The 17,500-nt window shown below is 40.1% G+C and overlaps 1 protein-coding gene across 3 annotated transcripts in view; it reads left to right on the top strand.

The window, feature by feature from the left end:
- LOC133629772 (nebulin-like) overlaps positions 1-17,500 on the top strand; it is a 175,880-nt gene that overhangs the window by 30,425 nt on the left and 127,955 nt on the right. For all 3 annotated transcript variants that reach the window (XM_062020755.1, XM_062020754.1, XM_062020756.1), the window contains exons 17-33: positions 1,823-1,930; positions 1,995-2,099; positions 2,178-2,288; positions 4,212-4,322; positions 4,391-4,501; positions 4,567-4,677; positions 4,740-4,850; positions 4,915-5,025; positions 8,059-8,166; positions 10,650-10,757; positions 11,005-11,115; positions 11,186-11,296; positions 11,377-11,487; positions 14,649-14,759; positions 14,828-14,932; positions 16,189-16,299; positions 16,356-16,463. In XM_062020755.1, the coding sequence (XP_061876739.1) occupies positions 1,823-1,930; positions 1,995-2,099; positions 2,178-2,288; positions 4,212-4,322; positions 4,391-4,501; positions 4,567-4,677; positions 4,740-4,850; positions 4,915-5,025; positions 8,059-8,166; positions 10,650-10,757; positions 11,005-11,115; positions 11,186-11,296; positions 11,377-11,487; positions 14,649-14,759; positions 14,828-14,932; positions 16,189-16,299; positions 16,356-16,463 (1,863 nt within the window). The remainder of the gene's footprint in view (positions 1-1,822; positions 1,931-1,994; positions 2,100-2,177; positions 2,289-4,211; positions 4,323-4,390; positions 4,502-4,566; positions 4,678-4,739; positions 4,851-4,914; positions 5,026-8,058; positions 8,167-10,649; positions 10,758-11,004; positions 11,116-11,185; positions 11,297-11,376; positions 11,488-14,648; positions 14,760-14,827; positions 14,933-16,188; positions 16,300-16,355; positions 16,464-17,500) is intronic.

Raw genomic sequence — 17,500 nt, 5'->3', positions numbered from 1 at the left:
AAACATTCTTCACTGATTCAAGTATTTGGCGAGCGCCGTTTTGTCCTACTTATTTTGGCGGTCCTTGAACTCACCGTATAGTTTGTTTACATGCATAACTTTCTCCGACTTTCTAGGACGTGTTTTATGCCACTTCTTTTTCTGTCTCATTTTGTCCACCACACTTTTAACGTTGTGCATGAGTGCACAAAGGTGAGTTTTGTTGATGTTATTGACTTGTGTGGAGTGCTAATCAGACATATTTGGTCACTGCTTGACTGCAAGCTAATCGATGCTAACATGCTATTTAGGCTAGCGATGTGTACATTTATGCCTCATTTGTAGCTATATTTGAGGTCATTTAGTTTCCTTTAAGTCCTCTTAATTACATTTATATCTCATGACACATGTAATATGGCTTTTAATTTTTTGCGGCTCCAGACAGATTTGTTTTTGTATTTTTGGTCCAATATGGCTCCTTCAACATTTTGGGTTGCCGACCCCTGACCTAACCCAAGGTTCATAAAGCTTATATATTTTTAAAAAGTTACGTACGTGACGCGCACGTACGGTACGGTACGTGTTATGCTAGCTCCTAGCTCCTCTGCTAGCTCCTAGCTCCATAGAACACGCCAATACAATTCAAACACATGATCAACACACACAATCACTCAGCCCAAAAGACCGTTCACCTAACCCAAGGTTCATAAAGCTTATATATTTAAAAAAAGTTACGTACATACGCAAAAAAAAGCCAAAGCTGCATACTCACAGTAGCACGTCTGCGTCTTTGTCATCCAAATCAAAGTAATCCTGGTAAGAGTCTGTGTTGTCCCAGTTCTCTACAGGCGTCTGTGTATCCAAATCAAAAGTCCTCCTGGTTAGAGTCTCTGTTATCCGAGTTCTTCCATCTTGACTGCATCTTTCGGGAATGTAAACAAAGAAGCGCCGGCTGTGTACTGTTGTGGCTGACTACGTTCGAAAAATACGTCCATTTCGCACCGACAACTTTCTTCTTTGCTTGCTCGGCTTCCTTCTCCATAATGCAATGAACATGATTGAAACAGATTCACGAACACAGATGTCCAGAATACTGTGGAATTATGAAATGAAAACAGAGCTTTTTCGTATCGGCTTCAATGTGGAAGGCATACCCGTGTTCGCCGGGCTACGTCACACGCATACGTCATCCTCAGAGGCGTTTCGAACCGGAAGTTTAGCGGCAAATTTAAAATGTCACTTTATAAGTTAACCCGGCCGTATTGGCATGTGTTATAATGTTAAGATTTCATCATTGATATATAAACTATCAGACTGCGTGGTCGGTAGTAGTGGCTTTCAGTAGGCCTTTAAGTCTACAGCAAATCCCTCCTTCTTTCCAGACTGGTTCATTGGCTTTTTGGGCCCCTATTGAGTTAGCAAAATAGGCAAAACTTGGTGAAATCGAGGTTCCACTAGACTAGTTTTTTAGCACAACATTTTTTTAGTACTTTAGCAAATAGTATTTCTATATATTTTTTATTTCATCCTCCTTTCTTCCGGTACTACTGTACTTTAGCTCCATTTTATGGGTAATTATTTACCTTTTTGTACGCTGCTTCTGTTTTTATAGTCCGTGATTACAGTTGCTACAAGTATTTATTTGCTGCTCTGTGTCTTGAATTGTCCCGCGGGAACAAGTAAAGTGTTATTTAATTGAATAATGAGACGGTTTAAGAAAATCAGAGTAGACTGTAAGTAATGTAGGAAGGTAGCAGTCAAAAGTTACACATCCTCATTCAAGAGAATGTAAAAGTGTCTCTAATCTTTTATCTCTTGATAAAATAGAGTTTTGTCCTGTTAGGTGAAATACAAAAAGGGACAGAAAGACGTGTCCAAGTCCCTTTACTCCACGCTGCCGGCCACTCTGGAGACGCAGCACGCCAAAGAGGCGGCGGACCTGCAGAATGAGGTAAAAATAAAAAACACGACATAAGTCCTGATCCGATCAGCCATCTTGTTCCCTGTGTTCTCAGCGCAAGTACTCTCAGAAGAAGGAGCTGAAGTCCACGCTGTTCCACCTGCTGCCTGAAACCTTGGACACGGCCCACGCTAGAGACGTCTCTGAGCTTCTCAGTCAGGTGACCGGCGTCCTTCCTTTTCTGTTTGTGGGAAGTTGTCTGGCCGCGGTTGTAACCTGCAGTGGTTGTGGTCTGCAGGTGAAGTACCAGGAGGATGGCAGGAAGGAGATGAACGTCAGCTTGTACTCGCTGCTGCCACAAACCATCCACACGCAACACGCTAAAGAACTTACCAGCCTGCAGAGTGAGGTACTCTTGTCACCATTACCTCATTTTTACTCAGTTATGTTACTTCATGTATTAAGTTACTTAGCATATCAAGTTACTTCATATGTTAAGTTACTTCAAATATCCATGTGTTAGATTACTTCATATCTTAAATGACTATTAAGTTACTTTGTGTGAACTTAGGTTATGTAATATGATTCATTACGTCATATAGTAAGATACTTGACATATTAAGTTACTTCATGTGTTAGGTTACGTAAAAAACCTAAAACCAGTGAAGTTGGCACATTGTGTACATCGTAAATAAAAACAGAATACAATGATTTGCTAATCTTTTTCAACTTATATTCAATTGAATAGACTGCAAAGACAAGATATTTAATGTTTCAACTGGAAAACTTTGTTATTTTTTGCAAATATTAGCTCATTTGGAATTTGATGCCTGCAACATGTTTCAAAAAAGCTGGCACAAGTGGCAAAAAAGACTGAGAACGTGGAGGAATGCTCATCAAACACTTATTTGGAACATCCCACAGGTGAACAGGCTAATTGGGAACAGGTGGGTGCCATGATTGGGTATAAAAGCCGCTTCCATGAAATGCTCAGTCATTCACAAACAAGGATGGGGCGAGGGTCACCACTTTGTCAACAAATGCGTGAGCAAAATGTCCAACAGTTTAAGAACAACATTTCTCAACCAGCTATTGCAAGGAATTTAGGGATTTCACCATCTACGCTCCGTAATATCATCAAAAGGTTCAGAGAATCTGGAGAAATCACTGCACGTAAGCGATTACGGACCTTCGATCCCTCAGGCGGTACTGCATCAAAAAGCGACATCAATGTGTAAAGGATATCACCACATGTGCTCAGGAGCACTTCAGAAAACCACTGTCAGTAACTACAGTTTGTCGCTACATTTGTAAGTGCAAGTTAAAACTCTACTATGCAAAGGCAAAGCCATTTATCAACAACACCCAGAAACGCAGCCGGCTTCGCTTTTACCCGAGCTCATCTAAGATGGACTGATGCAAAGTGGAAAATTGTTCTGTGGTCTGAGGAGTTTTTGGAAACTGTGGACGTCGTGTCCTCCGGACCAAAGAGGAAAAGAACCATCCGGATTGTTATAGGCGCAAAGTGTAAAAGCCAGCATCTGTGATGGTATGGGGGTGTATTAGTGCCCAAGACATGGGTAACTTACACATCTGTGAAGGCGCCATTAATGCTGAAAGGTACATACAGGTTTTGGAGCAACATATGTTGCCATCCAAGCAACGTTATCATGGACGCCCCTGCTTATTTCAGCAAGACAATGCCAAGCCACGTGTTACAACAGCGAGGCTTTGTAGTAAAAGAGTGCGGGTACTAGACTGGCCTGACTGTAGTCCAGACCTGTCTCCCATTGAAAATGTGTGGCGCATTATGAAGCCTAAAATAGCACAAGGGAGACCCCCGGACTGTTGAACAACTTAAGCTGTACATCAAGCAAGAATGGGAAAGAATTCCACCTGAAAAGCTTCAAAAATGTGTCTCCTCAGTTCCCAAACGTTCACTGAGTGTTGTTAAAAGGAAAGGCCATGTAACACAGTGGTAAAAAAGCTCCTGACAACTTTTTTGCAATTTGTTGCTGCCATTAAATTCTAAGTTAATGATTATTTGCAAAAAAAAATTAAGTTTCTCAGTTAGAACATTAAATATCTTGTCTTTGCAGTCTATTAAATTGAATATAAGTTGAAAAGGATTTGCAAATCATTGTATTCTCTTTTTATTTACCATTTACACAACGTGCCAACTTCACTGGTTTTGGGTTTTGTAATATGTTAAACTACATATTTGTTGTTTTCCGTTATAAGGAGTATGTTGCTGACATGTGTGCTACAGGAAGTGATAAGGTTTGTTGTTTTTCGTCATATGAGAAGTACGTTGGTGTCTTCTGTGCTGCAGGTGAAGTACAAGGAAGGTGTGAAGGAGAAAATGCAGAACAGTTTGTACCATCAGCTCCCACAAACCCTTGAGACCCAGCAGGCCAAGCAGATGTCAGAGCTGCAGAGCGAGGTGCCACCAAAAAAAACCTTATATCTTATCAAGTCCACCATTTTGAACACGTCTTCTCGCTGCTTCAGAGCAAGTACAAGTGTGCAGGTCAGAAGGAGCTCCGCAGCTCTCTGTACGCCGCCCTCCCTGTCACCATGGAGACGCAGCGCGCCAAAGACGCCGCCGAGAAGCTCAGCGAGGTAACGTGCTCGCGTCCCAACTCCACCACAAGGACGTTTGTCTTCACGTGGGTCTTGCCTTCCAGGTCAAGTACAAGGAGAGCGGGAGGAAGGAGATGTCCGCCTCGCTTTACGCCACTTTGCCCGACACCTGCCAAACCAGCTTCAGCAGGGAGATGACGCACCTGCAGAGCGAGGTGCCTTCAAAATAAAACACCATATTTAGCTACATTCTGTAAAGTCCTCTCGTGTCCTTCAGAACAAGTACAAGGAGGACGGGAAGCGGACTCTCTCTCAGAGCTTCTACTCTCAGTTGCCGCAGACGGCCGAGACGCAGTTCGCCAAGAGCGTCGGCGAGCTGCAGAGCGAGGTGAGCTCTTTGTACAGTTCACGTCCCGCGCGAGCGCGCACGTTGACCCCCGGCGTCCCCGCAGGTGAAGTACAAGGAGGAAGCCCAGAAGGAGAGGTCGTCCTCGCTGTTCTCCAGCCTCCCTCAGACGCTCCACACGCGGCGGGCCAAGGAGGTGACGGCGCTCCAGAGTCAGGTGATGCTCTCCAACAGGAACAAAGCAGAGTGGGCGGGGTTTGTTTTCAGAGCAGCATGTGTCAGGAACACATGCGGAAGCACATTTTTACAACAAATGTCTGCATAAAAGTGACAATATGTCATATTGTAGGTGTTTATTTCCATTTGCATTCATATTTTGCTGTTTGTTACATTTTTATTTTTTTTGCTTGAATGTAAAAGATGTCTATGGAGGAGCTGGTCTGAGAAGTAAAATATATTGTTAATATTCAGTGTTTTATTGTTCTTAGTTAATATTGTCAATCCCATTTTCTTTATTTTCATGAACATTTTGGGTGTACCATTCAGTAAAAAAACGTAAAATTACATTCCGTTTTAAGGTGGTCTGTCATAACTTTTTTAGAATTCTATCGGACATTGTGACTTTTGGTATTAGTGTTCCTGAAAAAAAGGGACCCAAACACATTCTGTACAGCAGATTTTTACAGCTAAATGTTTATATATCATACACTACCGTTCAAAAGTTTGGGGTCACATTGAAATGTCCTTATTTTTGAAGGAAAAGCACTGTACTTTTCAATGAAGATAACTTTAGACTAGTCTTAACTTTAAAGAAATACACTCTATACATTGCTAATGTGGTAAATGACTATTCTAGCTGCAAATGTCTGGTTTTTGGTGCAATATCTACATAGGTGTATAGAAGCCCATTTCCAGCAACTATCACTCCAGTGTTCTAATGGTACAATGTGTTTGCGCATTGGCTCAGAAGGCTAATTGATGATTAGAAAACCCTTGTGCAATCATGTTCACACATCTGAAAACAGTTTAGCTCGTTACAAAAGCTACAAAGCTGACCTTCCTTTGAGCAGATTGAGTTTCTGGAGCATCACATTTGTGGGGTCAATTAAACGCTCAAAATGGCCAGAAAAAGAGAACTTTCATCTAAAACTCGACAGTCTATTCTTGTTCTTAGAAATGAAGGCTATTCCACAAAATTGTTTGGGTGACCCCAAACTTTTGAACGGTAGTGTATATACACACATACACCTTGGCCCCCCAGACACCATTTTTTCTCTCAATGTGGCCCCTGAGTCAAAATATTTTCCCAGCTCTGCTTCAGATACAAACCCCGTTTCCATATGAGTTGGGAAATTGTGTTAGATGTAAATATAACCGGAACATTGTAAATCATTTTCAACCCATATTCAGTTGAATATGCTACAAAGACAACATATTTGATGTTCAAACTGATAAAAAAATTTTTTTTGCAAATAATCATTAACTTTAGAATTTGATGCCAGCAACACGTGACAAAGAAGTTGGGAAAGGTGGCAATAAATACGGATAAAGTTGAGGAATGCTCATCAAACACTTATTTGGAACATCCCACAGGTGAACAGGCAAATTGGGAACAGGTGGGTGCCATGATTGGGTATAAAAGTAGATTCCATGAAATGCTCAGTCATTCACAAACAAGGATGGGGCGAGGGTCACCACTTTGTCAACAAATGCGTGAGCAAATTGTTGAACAGTTTAAGAAAAACCTTTCTCAACCAGCTATTGCAAGGAATTTAGGGATTTCACCATCTACGGTCCGTAGTATCATCAAAGGGTTCAGAGAATCTGGAGAAATCACTGCACGTAAGCAGCTAAGCCCGTGACCTTCGATCCCTCAGGCTGTACTGCATCAACAAGCGACATCAGTGTGTAAAGGATATCACCACATGGGCTCAGGAACACTTCAGAAACCCACTGTCAGTAACTACAGTTGGTCGCTACATCTGTAAGTGCAAGTTAAAACTCTCCTATGCAAGGCGAAAACCGTTTATCAACAACACCCAGAAACGCCGTCAGCTTCGCTGGGCCTGAGCTCATCCAAGATGGACTGATACAAAGTGGAAAAGTGTTCTGTGGTCTGACGAGTCCACATTTCAAATTGTTTTTGGAAACTGTGGACGTCGTGTCCTCCGGACCAAAGAGGAAAAGAACCATCCGGATTGTTATTGGCGCAAAGTTGAAAAGCCAGCATCTGTGGTGGTATGGGGGTGTATTAGTGCCCAAGACATGGGTAACTTACACATCTGTGAAGGCGCCATTAATGCTGAAAGGTACATACAGGTTTTGGAGCAACATATGTTGCCATCCAAGCAACGTTACCATGGACGCCCCTGCTTATTTCAGCAAGACAATGCCAAGCCATGTGTTACATCAACGTGGCTTCATAGTAAAAGAGTGCGGGTACTAGACTGGCCTGCCTGTAGTCCAGACCTGTCTCCCATTGAAAATGTGTGGCGCATTATGAAGCCTAAAATAGCACAACGGAGTTGTTGAACAACTTAAGCTGTACATCAAGCAAGAATGGGAAAGAATTCCACCTGAGAAGCTTCAAAAATGTGTCTCCTCAGTTCCCAAACGTTTACTGAGTGTTGTTAAAAGGAAAGGCCATGTAACACAGTGGTGAACATGCCCTTTCCCAACTACTTTGGCACGTGTTGCAGCCATGAAATTCTAAGTTAATTATTATTTGCAAAAAAAAAAATAAAGTTTATGAGTTTGAACATCAAATATGTTGTCTTTGTAGTGCATTCAATTGAATATGGGTTGAAAATGATTTGCAAATCATTGTGTTCCGTTTATATTTACATCTAACACAATTTCTCAACTCATATGGAAACGGGGTTTATAATTAGCTGCCAGCCGCAAACGGCCCCCGGGCCACACTTTGGACACCAATGTGCTATAGATAGCTCAAAAAATAGTGGAGGGAAATTGATGAAACTTTAAGGACATGTGAGAAATGGGATAAGGAGCAAGTGATGACATTTAGGGGCTGATCCGGATCACCGTCAGGATTAAATATTTTTTTCTGGAGGAGGCTCCAAATGCTTTTCTGGTTTTAACTGTTACTAATTAATTTTTTGTTTGTTTTTGTTAATACAATTTTTGCTGATGTTCTTGTTTAATTGCATTTTGGGGATTTTTTTCGTGGGTCAATAAAAACGAGGTAAGAGTGACACTAAATAGACAATTTGTTTTTTGTCGGACGCAGGTGAAATACCAGGAGGGCAAGAAAGACGCCGCCTCGTCTCTCTACCACCTCCTACCGGAGACCTTGGAGACACAGCTTGCCAAACACGTGTCCGAAATCCAGAGCGAGGTTAGGCCCCGCCCACTTTTCTGCACTTGCCTTTTAAATGGCATTTCATCAAATCGTGCCATTTGCTTGTTGTAACTCTCCCAAAATAAACTTAATATTCGGTATTTTTTTTATTTTAAATCTGACAATACACGCATTAAACTACTCAAAATGTGCAACATTATTTCATTTTTAACAAGGTTCCTAAGCTAAAGATGATTTGTAACAGGAATGATTTATTAACTTAGAATGAGCAAATACACACAATTTAGCCACTTAATAGAATGTTGTCACTCATTACTGCGATTCATTGATTCATTACAGTCGCTGAACACAAGACAATAATGACTGTGCATGTGAGCTGTGTGCTTGGTATTTTTATGTATTTTTATCTATTTTTCTATGTTCTTATGTTTTTATGTGTTATTATGAATCTGCACTAAATTAGTTTTGCTTACAATTTCGTTGTACAATGTACAATGACAATAAAGACGTATTCTATTCTATTCTAATCAACAATAATATATAGAGATGACCGATATTATCGGCCTGCCGATATTATCGGCCGATAAATGCTTTAAAATGTAATATCGGAAATTATCGGTATCGTTTTTTTTATTATCGGTATCGTTGTTTTTTTATTTTTTATTTTTTTTTATTTTTTAATAAAATCAACATAAAAAACACAAGATACACTTACAATTAGTACATCAACCCAAAAAACCTCCCTCCCCCATTTACACTCATTCACACAAAAGGGTTGTTTCTTTCTGTTATTAATATTCTGGTTCCTACATTATATATCAATATATATCAATACAGTCTGCAAGGGATACAGTCCGTAAGCACACATGATTGTGCGTGCTGCTGGTCCACTAATAGTACTAACCTTTAACAGTTCATTTTACTCATTTTCATTAATTACTAGTTTCTATGTAACTGTTTTTACATTGTTTTACTTTCTTTTTTATTCAAGAAAATGTTTTTCATTTATTTATCTTATTTTATTATTGTTTTTAAAAAGGACCTTATCTTCACCATACCTGGTTATCCAAATTAGGCATAATAATGTGTTAATTCCATGACTGTATATATCGGTATCGGTTGATATCAGTATCGGTAATTAAGAGTTGGCCATTATCGGACATCCCTAATAATATACTTTTTTTTTTGCATATATTTATATATTTTATTTGGAAAATAAACAAACATTGGTAACAGGACTTTTCTACAATTTAAGTAAAATTTCACTAAAAATTAAATGACAGAGGATGTGAATGGTCCAACTTCCCGTATACCGTGTGACTTATGGATTCATTTCACAAGTTTCAAGCGTTATGTGGTAACAGGACTGAGTAAAAACTCAATTATTCTTTAACAAAATAAACTAAGTGTTGTTGGAATACAGAGTAACCCAAATATGTCAAAATTAGGGCTGTCATAAATATCGAGTTAACTCGTGTGATTAATCACATAAATGATCTCATTAATCATGTTTAGTTGTAGATGAATCACACATTTTATTTAATTGTTCTAATTATTTTTTACATTCATGTATTTTGTGCTCCTTTTCCTTTATCACAAGTGTGTACCATAAGGTCAGAGATCAGGTCAATTGATTGATTGATTGAGACTTTTATTAGTAGATTGCACAGTACAGTACATATTCCGTACAATTGACCACTAAATGGTAACACCCCAATAAGTTTTTCAACTTGTTTAAGTCGGGGTCCACTTAAATTGATTCATGATACAGATATATACTATCAGATATATACTATCATACGCATTTGAACTTTAGAATATAATTTTATGGGGTTTTGAGCAAATAAATTAAGTACATTCAAGTAAAACATTAAAAAAATGTTTCTGACAATAAAATTGCATTTGTGTCAAAATATTGGGGTCTTTTTTTTTTTTTAAGTTGATTTAAGTTCTGTAAACAAGTAATCCACTGTGATTAATCACGATGAATCCAAATTCAAAAGCGTGATTATTGTAATTTAAAAAAAATTATATTTTGACAGCAGTAGTATAATTATAACATTTCTGAAGGGTTGAAATATTACATGGTTAGGTTTAATTTTAGGATAAGAGGGACGGACAAAAAAAATGCTATTTTTCCACTCTTCGAGGTGTTAAAATTCCTCTTTTCAGTCACTTTGCAAAAAAAATACATTAAAAAAATATGTCATGCATTTGTACTTTTTGTGTCCCGAATATATCTATACATACGCATACACAAATATGTATATATATATATATAAATATGTATTTGTGTATATATGTATATATATATGTGTATATATATAAATATGTAAAAAAAAAAAATATATATATATATATATATATACATACTGTATATAAAATTATGTAGTGAACTAATATAGCATACATAATATAGCATACCACATAAAATGATATGACTTGCACATTCAATATTATATATTTGGATTTAATGGACTGGGCCTTAACTTTTAACCTTTTTTTTTTTCCATTGCCAGGCAAACTACAAGAGGGACAAAGACGAGCTGCCCAACTCGTTGTACTCGCTGCTTCCGCAGACGTTGGACACCCAGTTTGCCAAAGACATGGCGGAGACGCACAGCCAGGTATTTGGTTCCAGTACGGAGGTCGGCCTGGCTTAAAGCGGACAAGTGAAGTCCTGCTGCTGATGTCACTGAGGGGTTAATATATCAGCCAATAGGAAGCCAGGTTGATAACAGGACATCATCTGTGTGTGTGTGTGTGTGTGTGTGTGTGTGTGTGTGTGTGTGTGTGTGTGTGTGTGTGTGTGTGTGTGTGTGTGTGTGTGTGTGTGTGTGTGTGTGTGTGTGTGTGTGCGTGTGTGTGTGTCAGTCCAAGTATACGCAAGAAGCCAAGCAGCAGGCGGCCGCGTCTCTGTACGCCACACTGCCCGAAACCATGGAGACCAAACACGCCAAGGAAGTGAGGACGCTGCAAAGCGAAGTGAGTCCTGCTTTGTCTGGTCATAGAAGAACTCTGACCCCCCCACTGATCCCTTGTGTCCCCGCCACAGAACCACTACAAAGCGGAGGGGAAGAAGCAGATGATGGCGCCGCTTTACTCTCTGCTTCCTGAGACCTCAGAGACGCAGTTGGCCCGAGATGTGGCGCTGATCCAGAGCGAGGTACCCCAAAAGTCAGCAACTCTGAATGGAATTACGCAACATGGAAATCTAAGAGCGGCCCGTTTGTCGTCTTGACTCAGAACAAATACAAAGAGAGCGGGAAGAAGGCGCAGACCGTCAGCGTCTACTCGCAGCTGCCAGACATCAACCACACCCTGTTTGCCAAGAGTGTGTCTGACATCCAGAGCCAGGTAGAAAATATCAACTCCTGACACGACCCGTGTGATGTGCTTCTAGAACACTCAATGCCTGGGGCCGGGTCTGGCTCGTCATGCCATTTAAAGTGGCCCACCACCTCATTTTGTGTGGCCTGCCACGTAATTTTATGTGGTCCGCTACATAATCTAATGTGGCTCGCCATGTCATTTTATGTGGTCCGCTACATAGTTTAAAGTGGCCCACCAAATTATTTTATGTGGTCCGCTACCTAGTTTAAGTGGCCCACCACATAATTTATGTGGTCCGCTACATAGTTTAAAGTGGCCCACCACATAATTTTATGTGGTCTACTACATAGTTTAAAATGGCCTACCACATAATTTTATGTGGTCCGCTACATAGTTTAAAGTGGCCCACCACATAATTTTATGTGGTCCGCTACATAGTTTAAAGTGGCCCACCACATCATTTTATGTGGTCCGCGACATAGTTTAAAGTGCCCCACCACATCCTTTTATGTGGGCCGCTACATAGTTTAGGTGTCCCACCACCTTATTTTATGTGGTCTTCCAGGTAATTTTATGTGTCCACCACATCATTTATTGTGGCCCGCGGCGTCATTTTATGTGGTCTGCCGCATAACTTCATGTGGTCCGCTACGTCATTTTATGTGGTCCGCTACGTACTTTAAAGTGGCCCACCACATAATTTTATGTGGTCCGCTACATAGTTTAAGCTGGTCCACCACATCATTTTATGTGGTCTACTACATAGTTTAAAGAGGCCTACCACATAATTTTATGTGGTCCGCTACATAGTTTAAAGTGGCCCACCACATCATTTTATGTGGTATACTACATAGTTTAAAGTGGCCCACCACATCATTTTATGTGGTCCGCTACATAGTTTAAAGTGGCCCACAACATTATTTTATGTGGTCTTCCAGGTAATTTTATGTGTCCACCACGTCATTTATTGTGGCCCGCTACATCATTTTATGTGTTCTGCCACATAACTTCATGTGGTTTGCTACATTATATAACATGATCCGCCACATCAATTATTTTGGCCCGCCACGTCATTTTATGTGCTCTGCTACATAATTTAATGAGGTATGCCAAGTCGTTTTATGTGTCCGCCCCATCATTTTACGTGGCCCACCACATCATTTTATGTGGTATGCCAAGTCATTTTATGTGTCCGTCATATCATTTTATGTGGCCCACCACATCATTTTATGTGGTATGCCAAGTAATTTCATGTGTCCCCCACTTTATTTAACTTGGCCCACTACATCATTTTATGTGGTCAAGCAGGTCATTTTATGTGTCCGCCACATACTTTTATGTGGCCCACCACATCATTTTATGTGGTATGCCAAGTCATTTTATGTGTCCGTCATATCATTTTATGTGGTATGCCAAGTAATTTTATGTGTCTGCCACTTTATTTGATGTGACCCACCACATCGATTTATGTGGTCTTTCAGGTAATTTTATGTGTCCACCACATCATTTATTGTGGCCCGCTACGTCATTTCATGTGGTCTGCCACATAACTTCATGTGGTTTGCTACATTATGTAACATGGTCCGCCACATCATTTATTGTGGCCCGCTACGTCATTTTCAGTGGCCCGCCACCTCATTTAATATGGCCCGCTACATAATTTAATGTGGCCAGTCATATCATTTTATGTGGTGTGCTACATTATTTCATGGAGTACACTACATTATTTTACATGGCCCACTACATCATTGTATGTGGTCTGCCATTTAATTTTATGTGGCCTGCCATATTATTTATTGTGGTTCGCTACATCACTACATACTTTTATGTGGTTTGCCACATTACTTTATGTGGCCCGCCACATAATTTTATGTGGTTCGCTACATTATTTTGCATGGCCCGCCACATAATTTTATGCGGTTAACTACATAATTTTACATGGCCACATCGTTTATTGTGGACCGCCACATCATTTTATGTGGTTCGCTACGTTATTTTGCATGGCCCGCCACATCATTTATTGTGGCCCAACACATAATTTTATGTGGCCCACTACATAATTTTACATGGTTTGCCACATTACTTAACGTGGCAGGCCACATCATTTTATGTGGTTCGCTACATTATTTTGCATGGCCCACCACATTATTTATTTGTGGCCCAACACATAATTTTATCTGGCCCACTACATAATTTTACATGGTTTTCCACATTACTTAATTTGGCCGGCCACATCATTTTATGTGGTTCGCTACATTATTTTGCATGGCCCGCCACATTATTTAATGTGGCCCGCCACATCATTTTATGTGGTTAACTACATTATTTTACATGGCCCACCACTTCATTTATTGTGGCCCGCCACATCATTTTATGTGGTTCGCTACATTATTTTGCATGGTCCGCCACATAATTTTATGTGGTTAACTACATTATTCTATACGGCCTGCCACATCGTTTATCGTGGCCCGCCACATAATTTTATGTTGTTCACTACATTATTTTGCATTGCCTGCCACATCATTTATTGTGGCCCGCCACATAATTTTATGTGGTTCGCTACATTATTTTTGTATGGCCCGCCACATAATTTTATGTTGTTCACTACATTATTTTGCATGGCCTGCCACATCATTTATTGTGGCCCCCCATGTTATTTTATGTGGTTAACTACATTATTTTAAATGGCCCAACACATTATTTTATGTTGCCTGCGAAAAGCTATAAATATTAAAGCTCTTTCTGGCTAAATAAAAAAGAAAAATGGTGACAATTTTCACAGAGAAATGTATGAATATGTTCTCAATTAAATTTTATCTCATCGATTAACAAGTCGTTGAAAGCATTTTTTTGTTGTTGTAAAAAATAAACATTCACATCATCTTGACACCTTGACCTTATCCATCAATCTGTTAAAATATATATATATATATATATATATATATATATATATATATATATATATATATATATATATATATATATATATATATATATATATATATATATATATATATATATATAATTATAATTATAATATATAAAATATTCTAATCAAAAAGAGTTGCCTATGCAAATTGTGTAACGAGGCTATGATACATTTATATTCATATATATTCATCGTTACATGCGGCCCTTTGAGGGCAGCCATGATGTGGTCCTCAATAAAAACACCCCTGTTCTAGAACAAGTACAAGGAGGCGAGCAGGAAACATGCGTCCAGCTGTCTGTACGCCAAGATGCCGGACACTCTGGAGACCCGGCACGCTAAGGAAGTGTCACAGCTACAGAGTCAGGTCAGTACCGAGTCTGCAGGAAGCAAGTCCAGAACATGGGCTGAAGCTCTTCCGCCATCTTTGTTCAGGTGGCCTACAAGCACAGGGAGGACACCAGCAGGCCGCTCTACCACCAGCTGCCTCAAACCAGCCAGACGCAGTCGGCCAAGGAGCTGACTGACCTGTACAGTCAGGTGAGGAGCTTCACGTGTGTGTTTCACGCTGAAACGTGTGTCTAAATGTGTGTGTTCTTGTATTTCTACCCTTCTTGAGACATCAACAAGGAAAAGTAGCTTCCATATGAGGACGGGTGAACAAGTTAGGACCGAAATCATGGTCCCAATACAGAAAACCATTGTATGTAATAGAGATCTAAATTCTAGAGTCCGTGAACATTGTTCCAAAGTTAGGATTTTTTGTTGATTTAATGTGCATATAAAAGTAAACATTGACAGGTGCAAAGGCAGCAATATATGATAAAACAAGACGACAGCTATAAAAGGACTTCCCTATTCATCCCCGAAAAAACCCACCAGGTGAGCAGCTGATTTTACGACTTCCGGTGCTGACGTAAGACAACACACGTCCCATATGTGACCGTAGGATGAACAAATACACTACGTTACGAAGACTATAGAGTCCATTGACAGTGAGCTTCTACAGCTGGGTTGCCCAAAGTGCGGCACAGGGGCCATCTGTGGTCTAAGCACATTAGATAAAACAAAAAATAGAGATCTCATTTGCACCCCTGGTGGTGAAATCCATCAAAATTATGGTGGTACCAAAAAGGAGGGATTTTTTAAATTGACTGTGTGTCGGTTTTAAAAGTGCTCCCCCTCTGGCCAACATATATAATAACAATTTTGTGTAAAAATGTGAAGTGCTCCCTCTCTGGCCAACATATGAAATAACAAGTGTGTGTAAGAAATTGAAATGCGCCCCCTTTGGCCAAAATTTATAAAAATTTAAATAAAAAATTATATAGAGACATACTGTAATAACTTGAAGTAAATAATGAAGATTAAAAACCAATTGCAAACAAAAAATTCAAACAAAAAAAAGAAATTAACTAAAAGCTTACCTTTTTTATATTTGCTTTGTTTGTATGTATTATGAATGTTGTAAATACAAATCTTTATATATCTAGAAAGGGTGGTCCTAAAGAGGTAGGCATTTTTCGGAGGTCTCAAGAAGGTAACAAATACAATAATGTGTGTGTGTGTGTGTGTGTGTGTGTGTGTGTGTGTGTGTGTGTGTGTGTGTGTGTGTGTGTGTGTGTGTGTGTGTGTGTGTGTGTGTGTGTGTGTGTGTGTGTGTGTGTGTGTGTGTGTGTTGCGTGCGTGCGTGCGTGCGTGCGTGCGTGCGTGCGTGCGTGCGTGCGTGCGTGCGTGCGTGCGTGCGTGCGTGCGTGCGTGCGTGCGTGCGTGCGTGCGTGCGTGTGTGTGTGCAGGTGAAGTACAAAGAAGACGGCAAGAAACAGATGACGACAAACTTGTACTCGCTCCTTCCTGAGACCGCTGAGACTCAGTTTGCCAAACAGATGTCAGAGTTGCACAGCCAGGTGAGGACCCCGAACGCACCAAGCTGAAGTGGAGCTGTTAACCTTTGACCTTTCAGACCAAGTACCAGAAGGACAAAGAAGATCTGTCCCACGCTTTGTTCTCGCTGCTGCCCGAGACCCTGGACACTCGCTTTGTGAAGGACATGGCTGACACCCACAGCCAGGTTAGGAAAACTTGTGGATGTTGCCTTTGGGGACACACTCGTGTGTGTGTGTTTGTGTGTGTGTGTGTGTGTGTGTGTGTGTGTGTGTGTGTGTGTGTGTGTGTGTGTGTGTGTGTGTGTGTGTGTGTGTGTGTGTGTGTGTGTGTGTGTGATAAACCAGCGACCCTCGTCTATTCTGGTCGCTTTATCAGAGCTGCCGGGTTCTTCGTCTTGGCATCCTCACTTGTATGCTGCTGACATGATGTGTATATATTCTAAATTCAAAGTATTCACAGGGCTTCACTTTTTCCACATTTGGTTATGTTACAGCCTTATTCCAAAATGGAATTAAATAAGTGTTTGTCCTCAAAATTCTACACACAATACCCATAGTGACAATGTGAAAAAGTATTTTTTCAGAAAGTTTTACAAATGTATTGAAAATTTAACTACAAAACCAGTGAAGTTGGCACGATGTGTAAATCGTAAATAAATAAAAAATACAATGATTTGCAAATCCTTTTCAACTTATATTCAATTTAATAGACTGCAAAGACAAGATATTTAATGTTCTAACTGAGAAACTTCTTTTTTTTTTGCAAATAATCATTAACTTAGAATTTAATGGCAGCAACAAGTACAAGGAGGCGTTGCAAAACAGTTGTCACAGGGGCATTTTTACCACTGTGTTACATGGCCTTTCCTTTTAACAACACCCAGTAAACGTTTGGGAACTGAGGAGACACATTTTTTAAGCTTCTCAGGTGGAATTCTTTCCCATTCTTGCTTGATGTACAGCTTAAGTTGTTCAACAGTCCGGGGGTCTCCGTTGTGCTATTTTAGGCTTCATAATGCGCCACACATTTTCAATGGGAGACAGGTCTGGACTACAGTCAGGCCAGTCTAGTACCTGCACTATTTTACTACAAAGCCACGCTGTTGTAACACGTGACTTGGCATTGTCTTGCTAAAATAAGCAGGGGCGTCCATGAAAACGTTGCTTGGATGGCAACACATGTTGCTCCAAAACCTGTATGTACCTTTCAGCATTAATGGTG

The sequence above is a fragment of the Entelurus aequoreus genome, linkage group LG15 (assembly GCF_033978785.1).
Source record: "Entelurus aequoreus isolate RoL-2023_Sb linkage group LG15, RoL_Eaeq_v1.1, whole genome shotgun sequence".
NCBI classification, from domain to species: Eukaryota; Metazoa; Chordata; class Actinopteri; order Syngnathiformes; family Syngnathidae; genus Entelurus; species Entelurus aequoreus.
The sequence above is the reverse complement of the archived record's forward strand: the minus strand, read 5'-3'. Positions and strand labels throughout refer to the sequence as shown.